General features: G+C 33.6%; 1 protein-coding gene across 1 annotated transcript in view; it reads left to right on the plus strand.

Annotated features, from left to right (window-relative positions):
- The window catches only part of LOC133181727 (uncharacterized), a 32814-nt gene that overhangs the window by 13416 nt on the left and 5888 nt on the right, over positions 1-13510 (plus strand). Inside the window, exons 5-8 of the mRNA XM_061316304.1 lie at positions 6265-6649; positions 11085-11405; positions 11497-11559; positions 13089-13433. Coding sequence (XP_061172288.1) covers positions 6265-6649; positions 11085-11405; positions 11497-11559; positions 13089-13433 — 1114 coding nt within the window. The remainder of the gene's footprint in view (positions 1-6264; positions 6650-11084; positions 11406-11496; positions 11560-13088; positions 13434-13510) is intronic.

The raw sequence follows: 13510 nt of genomic DNA on the forward strand, positions 1-13510 counted from the left end.
CAGTCTCTCCCCCCTTTCATAGTGAGACTAGTAATCTATTAAATGTTAAATGTATTTCTTTTGATAAGAATCATTTTGGAACAATTCAATTATTTACTGTGCACGATAAATTTTTAATGCGCACTTCTATATTTATTCATACATGTATCTATTTTATAAGATCATTATCAAAATGCAAATATATATACATCGTCGATGTAAATAAAATACTACTGAACATGGAAGGGGGAAGCCTCAATATGGTCGTTTAGGGGGGAAGACTCACTATATAGTAAGTCTCCCCCCCCCCATCGGGGAGTCTTACCGCTATATATAGCCATATTTCCGGGGGAAATCTCACTATGGGGGTGGGAGTCTCACTCTATGACACCGTACTAATTCAAGTTAGCGCATTAAACTTGTTGGCTGTTGTCCGAGTAAGCTGCTGTGATGTAAAGTCAATAAGAACGCTAAGGTTTTACCCATCCTCTTGTATAACAATTGTTCAATTGTTTACAAATTTTACGAATACTGCTCAGTGGTTACATTTTTTAAACACATATACAAAAAAATATTTGAAATTACTGTTGCAAATGTTTACTGAAAGGCAGCTTGCCTCTACCTTCCCCACATTTTTTTGTTGCAGCATATTCATACATGTACTCCCCCCCCCCCAATGTGTTTTCGAGAGAGTCAAAAAGTTTAAATCTTCCCTCCGACCCATGAAATAAGAATTTCGAGTTTGAACACCCCCTTTTTTCCTAGTGAAAGATTATTCAGGTAAGTTTTAATTTTTTTTTCTGACTACCCCCCCCTTTTGAAAAAAAGTTCTTCTGCTTGTAATCGCTGAGGAAAAAAAATGTTACATTCCACTGTTTATTCTGTGCCCCCCCCCTTTTTTGAAAAAAAAAGTTCTTCTGTCTGTATAATAGCTGATGAAAAAATGTTACATTCCACTGTTTATTCTGTGCCCCCCCCCCCCCCCCCTTTTGGAAAAAGTTCTTCTGCTTGTAATCGCTGAGGAAAAAATGTTACATTCCACTGTTTATTCTGTGCCCCCCCCCCCCCCCCCCTTTGAAAAAAAGTTCTTCTGTCTGTAATAGCTGAGGAAAAAATGTTACATTCCACTGTTTATTCTGTGACATTAATGAAGCCAAAGAGATGACATTTCAGACTTTCTGGAAAGCCAAACTTGTTATTTATTTACTTTTTTTTTTGGCACTAGACACGAGAATACAATAGAATAGATACAATTCAAGAAAAAGATCAGAGGCATTCCGAATAAATCGTTCATCTTGCGTTAACCGTTCGTTCACCGATCACTTTGCGCTCGCGTTCGCGTTCTGCGTTTGCTCACCGTTCACCAAGTTGCGTTCAGCGTTCACACATCGTTCACTCACCGTTCGCTCTGCGTTCGCTCACCGTTCGTTCTGCGTTCGTTCAGCGTTCGTTCACCGTTCAAGTGGGAAAGTAGAACGTTTCAGGGACTGTAACTATAGACATCATTAAGTGTATTGATAGAGAATTACTTGATTTTAGAGTGCTCTGTGACCTCATTTCTTAAATTTTAGATATAATTAAGATATATCATAGTAAAGGTGAATTTTTTTTAACCAAAGAATGAAGGAGTGCAAGGCGCATACGATCCCCCGCTCTGAGAGAAGATATTTTTCAGTTTTAAAAGTTCATGAAAAGTTATTTTTTTTTTTTCAAAAATTATATTGTCAATATAATTTTTTACACATTTGCTTCCTATATTTTGTTGAATAAATTATTGACAAATAATTTATTTTTCACTAATGTTTTTAGGTATATGAAAAAGAAAAGAAAACTTCACGCATGATTCGAACTGTCTTCAAAGCTAAAGGTTATAGGCGTAAGACTGAACGCGTTACCACTACGCTACGACGTCTGCTTGTCTTTTTGTGTGTCAGTGTGATTTAAATTAAACAAGTTCGTTGAAGGGTAATTTTTTTTCAGAAATATTCGATTTTCATAAAGAATGGGTTCAGACTCCATTTTTTAAAAACATAAAATAGATTTTACATTTACTTTTCCGTCGTTTAAACGTTAATGAAGAATGGAGACTTGACCCATTCATATTCAAAAATCATTTTTTTAATGGTTTTTTAAACCCATTTTCCACTAAATATCAATCAAAAAGTCATTCAATAAAATAACTGAATCAACTATGTGTTGAAAATGACATTACGGAAAACATTATTTTAGAAAAAGTTAGCTTTTCCGTGAACCTTATACTGTCCCAGAGAAGGGATTGTCCTTGCCTTGTACGCCCTCCTTCTCAATTGGATTTATTGTTGAAATATGTCTACTAAAATTGGTTATGATATGACGTTAAATGAAAAAAGTTATGACAAAAGTCTACGAATTTTTTTTTAATGACCCTCGTATGACTTTGCATCCTTCAACAATCTATATTTATAATTTCTATCTTTAGTAGTCAAACTTTAATACGATCAGTGGATCATATCATTGATATTGATATTAAATTAGAGATGAGAAGGGGGGAGGGGTCATATGCATAATGAAATGTTTTGTTTTGTTTTTTTAAAGGAATTTTTAATGCACAATATTAAAAAAATTAATTATATAAATTTATACACACAAATACATACAAATTTCCAAGATTTTGTGACAATATTATTGATCTGATAACGTGAACACGCACAAACAAATTATTGACATTGTTTACACAGAAAATTTTATTCTAACATCAAAAATACCCAATAAAATGTTGATATATTTAACAAGAAAATTGCTTATGTCTTATTACCCTTTGCAATTAAAAAAAAATACATTCTATTACTTTCAATTTTAAAGGCTAATCATGCTTTTTGAAAACTTATTTATATTAACTCATTTGCATGAATTTAAGACTCTTTACAAGGGAGAATCTGTACCTTGGATGGCTAAAATTAGCTCCGAAGAAGGCAAAAAATGACAATCAGGCAACTTTTATTTGGGAAAGATTAATTAATTTTGCCGCTAGCTCAGATGAGCTAGAAAAGAGAGAGGTATTTCGTTACAGTTATGGATTCTTCAAACATGGATATATATTTTGTATACCTGGTGAATCGATCGGCTGTAACTCTTTAAGGTATTGATCAATAAAATATTGGCACCGTTTCAAAATAAAATTTAAACATTTTTTTTGGTCAGGTTTTTTGTTTACTACACAAGTATAAACAGGGATATAAAATGAAGCCCATAGACAATATTTTGCAGGATTTCTTGTGTACGCACAAAGTGAAAGTAGAGTAGCATAATGTTACGTCTGAAGGTAAGATCTGGCATCAGCACAGTTCCATGTTACTCATTAACTTCTGTTGAAAAAAGGAGCTTTTGTATTCATATTACCACTGTTTCATATGGAAGGGAATTACCGCCAAAAGTCTATTCATCTTGCTTTTATTCTTATTCTGCCTACTTCTTTATTCTTTGTAATTATTGTAACTATATGTCACTTTATTGTTTTAATATTCGTCTTTGTTACATTTCACTTTGAACTTTTTTCATTCTTCATTTTGTCCTTACTTCTATGTTGCTTTATTCTTGTAAATACGTTCTTTTTTCTTTTAAATTGATACAGTTTCTTTAATAAATAATTATGATCATCTCTATTACAAATGTAAATTCAGTCACGCAAACCATGAAGCGCATTCAACGAAGACGAATACAAGTAGTGTGAATTTAATGCGGCATTATAACGCTAGGTGGCAGGGTGTTCGCTGCGAGTGTTGGTAAAATTAGGTACGCAAACCCGGGCTGGGGTTATCAGTGATTTTTCAATTTTCTGCCTTAATACTTTATCAATCGAACCCAAATTTTCAAATGATGTATGTTATAGGTTCAGGCATGTACCCGGTGTCGTTCCCCCTGAAGGCTGGCTAGATGGTAAGACTTCCCCGGAAGACTAGCTAACTTGGAACTGAAAAAAGTTGGACCTCCCTCCCCCCAAATAGAATTTTCGAGTTTGAAGATTTTTCCTCTTTTTTTTTTTTTTTTGTTTTTTGTTTGTTAAGATTTTGTTAAGATTTTTAGGTAAGTTATTTTTTTTCTCTGACTGCCCCTTTCAAAAACAATGCTACGTCTCTAAGTTTTATCTGTATTCGCTGTAAAATTGCCAATATATATATTCATGTATTTATATTTTGAAAATCTCAATATTTTAGATTATTTTTGGCGATTTTTGATTTCCAATTTGCTAAGATGGATAGGCAATATCAAGCCGACATTTTACGTATTTTTTGCCAAACGAGACATTGACAAATTAATTTTTTGAGTTATTCTGATGTCAAACACTGTGTGCTTACTAGAGATATTTATTTCTTTATTGAAAAGTGCTATTTCTATACAAAAAAATTAATATATATTTTTTAAAAAAACGGAGAAAGTTTCTAGTATGCCCCGGTCTAGCCTGGTACCGGCCACGCCTACCCATGACGTTCCGCACTACTTTGCAGAGCATTATGGGTTCGCCGAAACCAGACTAGCCCCGGTGCCAGAATCACGCGACTGCGCATGAACAGTTATTATCCTGAAATAAAGAAATGTCAGTTCAGTGGAAGAATATATAGGGGTCCAGAAAAACAACTCAATTTATAAGGGTATACTAGTAATTATCAAAATATTTGATTTTTTTTATATCAATTAAACTGAAATTCAATCATCCAACAAAAAACTTGAATAGAGTTATATTTTTCAGGTGACAGAAAATACACAATTATTTTGGAGTTTTCATAATTGGTCCGGTTTTAATGATCCAGATTTTCTTAAAATGTGTTATTTAAAAAAATAACACATTTGAAAGAAGAAATGCTTATAAATAGTTAAAATATAATGTTTAACATCAGAATAATTTATAAATTTATAAGCTTTTTGTCAAAAAAAAAAAAAAAAAAAAAAAAAAAAAAACAACAACAAAAAAAAAACAAAAAAAAAAAAAAAAACAACAAAAAAAAAAAAAACACTAGAAATGTCAGCTTGATGCTGCCTTCCCATTTTACCAACTTGGAAATCAAATATCTTCGAGAAAATCTAAAATATTGAGCATTTCGGGGCAATTTTACCGCGTATACAAAAAATCCTATAACTAACATAACTTGAAAATTTGGGTTCGATTGATAAAATATTAAGGCAGAAAATTGAAAAATCTCGAATAACCTCGGCCCGGGTTTGCGTACATGTACCTAATTTTACCAACACTCGCAGCGAACACCCTGCCACCTAGCGTTATAATGCCGCATTAAATTCACACTACTTGTATTCGTCTTCGTTGAATGCGCTTCATGGTTTGCGTGATTGAATTTACATTTGTAATAGAGATGATCATAATTATTTATTAAAGAAACTGTATCAATTTAAAAGAAAAAAGAACGTATTTACAAGAATAAAGCAACATAGAAGTAAGGACAAAATGAAGAATGAAAAAAGTTCAAAGTGAAATGTAATAAAGACGAATATGAAAACAATAAAGTGACATATAGTTACAATAATTACAAAGAATAAAGAAGTAGGCAGAATAAGAATAAACGCAAGATGAATAGACTTTTGGCGGTAATTCCCTTCCATAGTTTCACAATATTTCGCCCTAGCGAATATAGATTAATACATGGTAATGTATGTCTAAGTTTCTTGCGTTGCAATGTATTTGTTTATCTTATTTAGCTTACCTGAGCTGAAAGCTCAAGTGAGCGTTTCTGATCAAAGTTTGTCCGTCTGTCTGTCTGTCCCTAACCTTTTCACTTTTACGTTGTCTCTACAAATCACTAGACTAAACTTGCCCTGAAGCATTTTGAGTTAAAAGGATCCAAGAGCATTAAAATGGGTCATATTAGTAACCTGTTCTCAAGGAGATATTTAGTATAAATAATTAGAAAAAGTGAAAATAAGGTGCTTATGATGTTACAGTTTCCTTATTATTTATGATTTAAAGTTCTGCAAATCATCCTTGGGGCTAGGATGGAACCACGATAGAAAGTCAATATAGGAACTAACATGAAAAAAACATCTGCATGATTGATATTCTTATAGTGTCCAATCAAATTTGTTCCAACCATGACCCTTAGAATGCGGAAACAATAAAGGATTAAATTTTAACAGTGAAATATAAAATAAATCGTTGAATATATGAAAATTTGTGTTTTAGTTGTTTTTTTTCTTTAGGGTCAAAATATTTTTATTGAGTGATTCGTCTTTTCTAAAGGAATCATTTGAGAAATTTTTTTAATATCATAACGACAATATGAAAGCATTTGTTTTCAGCATTCAACCCTTGCCAGTATGAAAAACGGTTCAGTGCTGTACGACCGACAGGACAGTGGGTATCCAGGAAGTCCGGTCATCTTAGAAACTCAACATATAAGGAGGAACTATAAATATCTTAAACGGGAAATGGATACATATACTATAGTAGATTTTCTAGTGCAACACAATATTTTGAACACAGAGGAAAATTCCTTTCTGATTGGAAAACCTCGAGCGAGAAAATGTGATTTCATTTTACGTAAATTGTTACGGCATCCAAGACATTTGCCAGAGTTCACAAAAATGATAAAACTAAATTCCCAGGAGCAAGGATTTCGTTGTTTTCTGCTTCTTCCCCACTCTGAATCCTTGGCGAGCGAAGATTCAATCGCCAATGAAAGAGGTTAGATAAACTTTTATTCTTGTTTTGTGATATTTTCCATTATGTCTTTGTGTCGATTTTATGGTTATATTTTCATAGATAAACTAAATCTTATAAGCTTCTCATAATTCATTTTTAGCTCACCTGAGCCGAAGGCTCAAGTGAGCTTTTCTGATCACATTTTATCCGTCGTCCGTCTGTCTAGCTGTCCGTCCGTCTGTAAACTTTTCACATTTTCGACTTCTTCTCCAGAACCACTGGGCCAATTTCAACCAAACTTGCCACAAAGCATCCTTAGGTAAAGGGGATTCAAGTTTGTTCAAATGAAGGGCCACGTCCTCTTTCAAGGGGAGATAATTAAGAATTAGTGAAAATTTGGTGGTATCTTTTAAAAATCTTCTTCTCAAGAACCACTGGGCTGTAAAAGTTGAAACTTATGTGAGACCTTCATTACATAGTGTAGATTCAAGTTTGTTCAAATCATGACCCCCTGGGGTAGGGTGGGGCCAGAATGGGGGATCAAAGTTTTACATAGGAATATATAGGAATAAATCTTTAAAAATCTTCTCCTCAAGAACACAATTAGTCATATTGATATGGAATCATCCTCAGATAGTGCAGATTGAAGTTTGTTCAAATCAGTAGGGCCACAATGGGGGATCAAAGTTTTACATCGAAATATGTAGGAAAAATCTTGAAATTGTTTTTCTCAAAAACAACAAAGCCACAATTAGTCATATTGATATGGAATCATCCTCAGGTTGTGTAGATTCAAGTTTGTACAAATCATGACCCCTGGGGGTAGGGTGGGGCCACAATGGGGGATCATAGTTTTACATAGGAATATATAGGAAAAAACTTGAAAAATCTTCTTCTCAGGAACAGCAAAGCCATGTTTTGTCATATTGATATGGAAGCATCCTCAGGTAGTGTAGATTCAAATTTGTTCAAATCATGACCCCTGGGGGTAGGGTGGGGCCACAATGGGGGATCATAGTTTACATAGAAATATATTTAGGGAAAAACAATGTGGGATCAAATTTTTACATAGGAATATATAGGAAAAAAAATCTTTTCAACAACAGAAAAGCCATGTTTAGTCATATTGATATGGAAGCATATCAGGTAGTGTAGATTCAAGTTTGTTCAAATGATGAGGGGAGGGGGGTAGGGAGGGTCCACCATGGGGGATCAAATTTTTAACAAGGGAATATATAGGGAAAAAATCTTTAAAAATTTCCTGCTCAAGAACAGCAAAGCCATTTGTTATATTGATATGGAGGCATTCTCAGGTAGTTGAAAATCCAAGCCCCCCCCCTTAAAACTTTTCGATACTGAAGTGATTTGTGCTTTTTCCTAACCAATGTGCTCAGGTGAGCGATGTGGCCCATGGGCCTCTTGTTTTAAGAAACTGTGCATATATACAAAGTTGTGTAGATCACTTCCTTAAAACATATAGTTTGTTAGAAAAGTTTGCGGACAAATTCTATGAGCGCGCTATTCGCATCAAACCAATATAACTCTGCAGAAAAAAGTAATTTTCAAATATACAATTTTTTGATGTTTTTGATGAACTATAAAAATATAAAGCTTTATCTTTAAGATATAAAATGCGTCAAGGAGCAAACTGCACAGTTGTAGTGCATCAAGATGTTTTTATCGATATTGCATCTGTCGCTGTAATTTTCATTAAACGTCACTTCGCGAAATTTTGAATTCAATCGTTGAAGTTATGACTAAGAATGGCAACGTCATGAAAGTCTCGGAGCACCAAGATAATATTTAATTATTTGATTAATTATTCCTACCACATGTAGGACTGACACAAAATTCGACAGGGATTTCTGATACAATGGGTGCACGCAATCGGGGCGTTAGGCCAAAGACTATTACTACATGTATAAAACATATCTCCCAAAGCTATGGGAAATTCCTTTTATTACATGTCTATGGCTCAAAACGTGTCGCACACTAACTATTCATTACAAAAAAATTCATTTTTAAAAAAATAAATCTGTTCCATATATCAAAAGAACCAGTTTGTTTTACACTGAGCTCACGAACGGTTTCATTGTGCATGTAAAACGTCAAATGACGTCATAGTGCATTTTGTGTTTTACTCGTAAAAGTTCCAATATTTAACAACAAATATCTCTGTAACGGATGCACGTACCATATAATGTCCGGAATAAAAAATGTGGGGAAAATTCCCAGCTTTCAGGTTATGGCATTCATTTTTTATTTTGTTGTGTTTGTGATTAAGATAAAGCCAACAGAAGATAGTACAAAATTAGTTATTTATGCGTAGTTTTATCAACTTCCTGCTATGATATGCGATATTCAATTCAAGTTTATGAAAATTTCTCAACATCGCACAGAAAAACTTTGAGTAGGAAAAATGTTTAGGTTCTTCTCTAGTTTCAGAAAATATCAATTGTTTTGTTGTAACCTGAATATTTAGAAAACGCCAACAGTTTAATATCTGTGATGCTGAAAATGCGTCCAAATGCGTCTCTGGGGGTTAAAGGGTTAAGAAATGATGTGTGCAGAACATGAAAATCCCCCCCCCCCCAAAAAAAAAAAGATTAAAATGTTTTTAGATGTTGCTGGGAATTGCGTACACGTATCTAGGATCAAAGTGTTCCAATGGTATATGTAGCAGCCTTGTAAGTATGGAAGAATTGACATTTTTAATTAAATGATTAACTCCTGTGATACCCCGCTTATAGCATGGTCATTACATTGCATTGTTTCCATACCTGAATGCTTAACTGCATAGAGGTTGATATTAGGAGCTCACTCATATCCGATAAACCACAAAAGACATTTTTGAAAAAGTAACATTTCTTGCTTTAGTAATTAAATTTTAAAGTGGGAAAAAGACAAAAAAGTCTACATAACTGAAAGATATTTAAAATTGTTATAAACCTTGATAGGTTTGTAATCAGTTTGTCACGTCACTTAACGTCATAAAATGTCCTGCACCGTGAATCCTATGACCGCAAAGTAAAAATCCTTGCATGTGATTTTATACCCCCCGCAAACGAAGTTTGGGGAGGGTATATAGGAATCACCTTGTCCGTCTGTCCGTCCGTCTGTCTGTCCAGCTGTGCAAACGTGTCCGGTCCATATCTTTCTTACGAAGGAATATTAGAATCTACTACTTCACACAAAGAATGTTCATGACCTGAGGGTGTGTCATGACCTTGAACCAAAGTCATTTGAGCAAATTCAAGGTCACGGAAAGAAAAAGTTCATAATTCGTGTCCGGTCCATATCTTTTTATTGAAAAACTTGGTGAGTTCCCATTTTACACAAAGACTGCTTATGACCTGAGGGTTTGTCATGACCTTGACCCAAGGTCATATGGGCAGTTCAAGGTCACTGAAAAAGTTCATAATTCGTGCCCGGTCCATATTCTTATGGACAAATTTGATGAGTTCCCATTTTACACAAAGATTGTTCATGACCTAAGGATGTGTCTTGACTTTGACTCAAGGTCATTTTGGCAAGTTCAAGGTCACTGAAAGAAAAAGTTCATAATTCGTGTCCAGTCCATATCCTTCTTATGGATAAACTTGGTGAGTTTCCATTTTACACAAAGATTGCTTATGACCTGAGGGTGTGTCAGGACCTTGACCCAAGGTCATTTAGGTAAGTTCAAGGTCACTGAAAGAAAAAGTTCATAATTCGTGTCCAGTCCATATCTTTCTTATGGATAAACTTGGTGAGTTCCCATTTTACACAAAGATTGCTTAAAAGGCAAAAAAGTTCATAATTCATGTCTGGTCTGTATCTTTCTTAAGGAGAATAATGTTGCGTGGGATGTTGGGAGTTTCCACTTCACACAAAGATTGCTTATGACCTGAGGGTGTGTCATGATCTTGACCTGTAGTCACTGTAGAAAAAATGATAAATAATGCATCCATACTTTCCAACAGAGAAATACTTGAAAAATTGTTATTTATTTTTTCAATGTAATAAAAAATATGTTATAAGTATTGATGTTTTATTAGGCTGCACCTTAGTTTCATTCATTAAAAAAATTTAATGAGCAATTACCAGTAAATTTTCACTCTAAATGTTTAAACAAATTGTGAACACATCTTGGATCCATCAAATACTAGTATTAGTGACTTGGCACCTTCTCTGAAAACCCTGCGGGGGGGGGGGGGTATTTGTCCCTTTTGGACAGTTCTAGTTGTAAAAGGACCTAACTTTTTTGTATACTCCTTTATTAAAACATAAGATGCTCCATTCTTCAAAGTGCACAATAAATTTCACGTAAATCACTTTGTCCGCGACCTTTTCTAACAACCCTTGTATATGTACAGTTGTGCCTTGCAATTTTTTGAAACAGAAACGTAGGATAAACGACAAAATTTTAATTGCATGACATAAGAGAGCAGCAACTTCATTTATAAATGAAATTAATAATAAGTCCCCTTTCTTTAAGTCCTACACACCAAAAGTTTGAACAGAACGTTGGAAAAATATAGAGATGAACTTTTGGAAGCAATCAAGTCAAGAATATCAAATGAAAGTGACAGCATTGTTGACGATTTCTTAGAGGAAGATGTTATTCATGTGGATGAACACGAGGAAATATCGACTGAAAAAAATAAATCTACAGCAGCTAGTTTGCTTTTAAATTACATAACAAACAAATTGCCAGGATCCTATCAAAAGCTTCTTTCAATTCTGGAAACGTATGAATTGAATGATCTTGCTGTTCATCTTTTGAAAGAAATTGATAACACTGACTTGGAGCGAACAGGTGACAGAACTAATGATTTTGTATTGTATTGAAATAATAATATCGATATGGTGATATGACATTTATGCAAAAGACTTTTTTTCAATTCCAGGAAACGAGGAGCAATTGAGAGTTGAATTTGTGGTTGGTGAAGTGTATCAATGCTCCATGGAAGGTATTTATTCTTCAAGTTGTAGCATATCAGAATTTTGTATATATTACTTTTAAAATTGTGTTTTTATTTTTATGCACTTATAATTATGAAATATTGGTAGGTAAATAAAAGTTTTACAAACATATTAAATTACAAAGCTATTAAAAGTGTCTGTGTTAATCTATTTTACAATTTTGTTGAATTTTATAAAATTATTTTCCCGCCAAAACTCCGTTGAGCGATTGGAGCAGACCTATCACATGACTGGTGACCAGAGACAGGTTTTTGAAATACTCTGGGGTGTAAATATATATAATAAATAAATAATGACACATTTACCTTGGCCAAAGAGATGGAGAAATGATTCTTTCAGCCATATTGGTGTCGTTTACTAAAAGATGAATAATTTACGAAATGAATAACAAGGTTTAAAAGTTCACTGAGAGATGAAATTGATTGGTCACATGATCAAATCCTGTGAACCCAGAAGGACTTGTATTTACATTTGAGATAAATATTCTAATAGAAATATTATACAAACGACCCGTCATATCACTAAGCAGTTATTAGGTTATGAAAGTTTGCCTAGCTCCAACATTTGAATGTTCATAATTAATGATGTTAATAGCAATCAAATTATTGAAATCTTTGTTTATAATGATAGTACAATGATCGATATTGATATTGAGGGGATAATCTTACTACCATTTTATGATTCCTTTATATGTGGAGTCGTAAGCAATGGTATTTCAGCGAGAAAGTTCTGTAACAGTTTTCATACCTCAAAAGGGTTAAAAAGGTAAGCGTACATGTAAATAGTATTTGGCCTTATAGTATTCAAACCATTTTCACACCGAAGGAAATTCAATATATAATACAGGATTTTTGCATCCCTGATATGAACACAGACACATGTTCCTGTATTACACACCCTGTATCAGCACCATTTATTTCACCCTTTATCACACCCTTTATTTTACCTTTCCGGAACTTCTCTGGATTTGGAGTACCTCGGATCTTTTTCTATTGTTTACGAAGTTTATTTAAATTGTAATTTTCATCAGATATTTTATGTTATTCAAAATAATTTTTTGTTTAATTTATAATTATTTCATTTCTTATCACTGAATGTATTGCCTTTGGAAAAAGTAAAATCCACCTGTGACGTCACTCTTTTGTTTGAGAGCTCCATTATTTTTCAGGAATGGAGAGTTGCAAATTACACTGAAAACAGAATTTGTTATGTTCATATTCTTCTTCCCGTAACTCTACCGAGGAGAGTACTTAGAAAAATTTAACAAGCTTATTTTCACATAAAGAAAATAAATGTGACACTGTTGAGAATCGAACCCGGTACCTTCGATCCTCGGGCTGATATTGGAATCTCGGGTTGATATATGAGGTGTGATACAGATTTTTCCATGTATTATTCTCTATGTATATGATAGCAAACATCAGGAGAAGCGAGATGAACCAACATACATGTATCAACTACAATACTTAATCAATTTTGTGTTGACATCTGATTAAATCCAACATTTCTTTTTTAGCTCTTAACACGAAAATAAGAAAAATCAGAAAAATCAAAATAATAATATCAGATGACGATGGAAATGAAGAAGTACTTGGGGAAGTGATGAAACAAATCCCAAGCTCGGAAGAAATGGTTGCCCAAGGGATACATTCTACTTTTGAAGGAACATCGACAGGATCTGTTATAATTGTTCTTCAAACAGAATCATCCTACGCAATGGCAAAGTTAGAACATTTCATAGAAAAAGAGGGTATTTCAAAATTTTTGGCACAGTTATTTGAATCCAGGGATGTTCGAATAGTTTTGACGAAAGAAAAGTACAACATAGAAGTTCAGATCAGAGTAGCGCAAGAACCAGCAGGTACTTTGTATATGGTTTATTTGTACATTAAAAAAATAATAATGAAGATACAGCGTACGTGAAAACAGATGTGTAAT

This window comes from Saccostrea echinata, unplaced genomic scaffold, assembly GCF_033153115.1.
Source record: "Saccostrea echinata isolate AGI-Se365-2 ecotype Australia unplaced genomic scaffold, CSIRO_AGI_Sech_v1 ptg000001l, whole genome shotgun sequence".
NCBI classification, from domain to species: domain Eukaryota; kingdom Metazoa; phylum Mollusca; class Bivalvia; order Ostreida; family Ostreidae; genus Saccostrea; species Saccostrea echinata.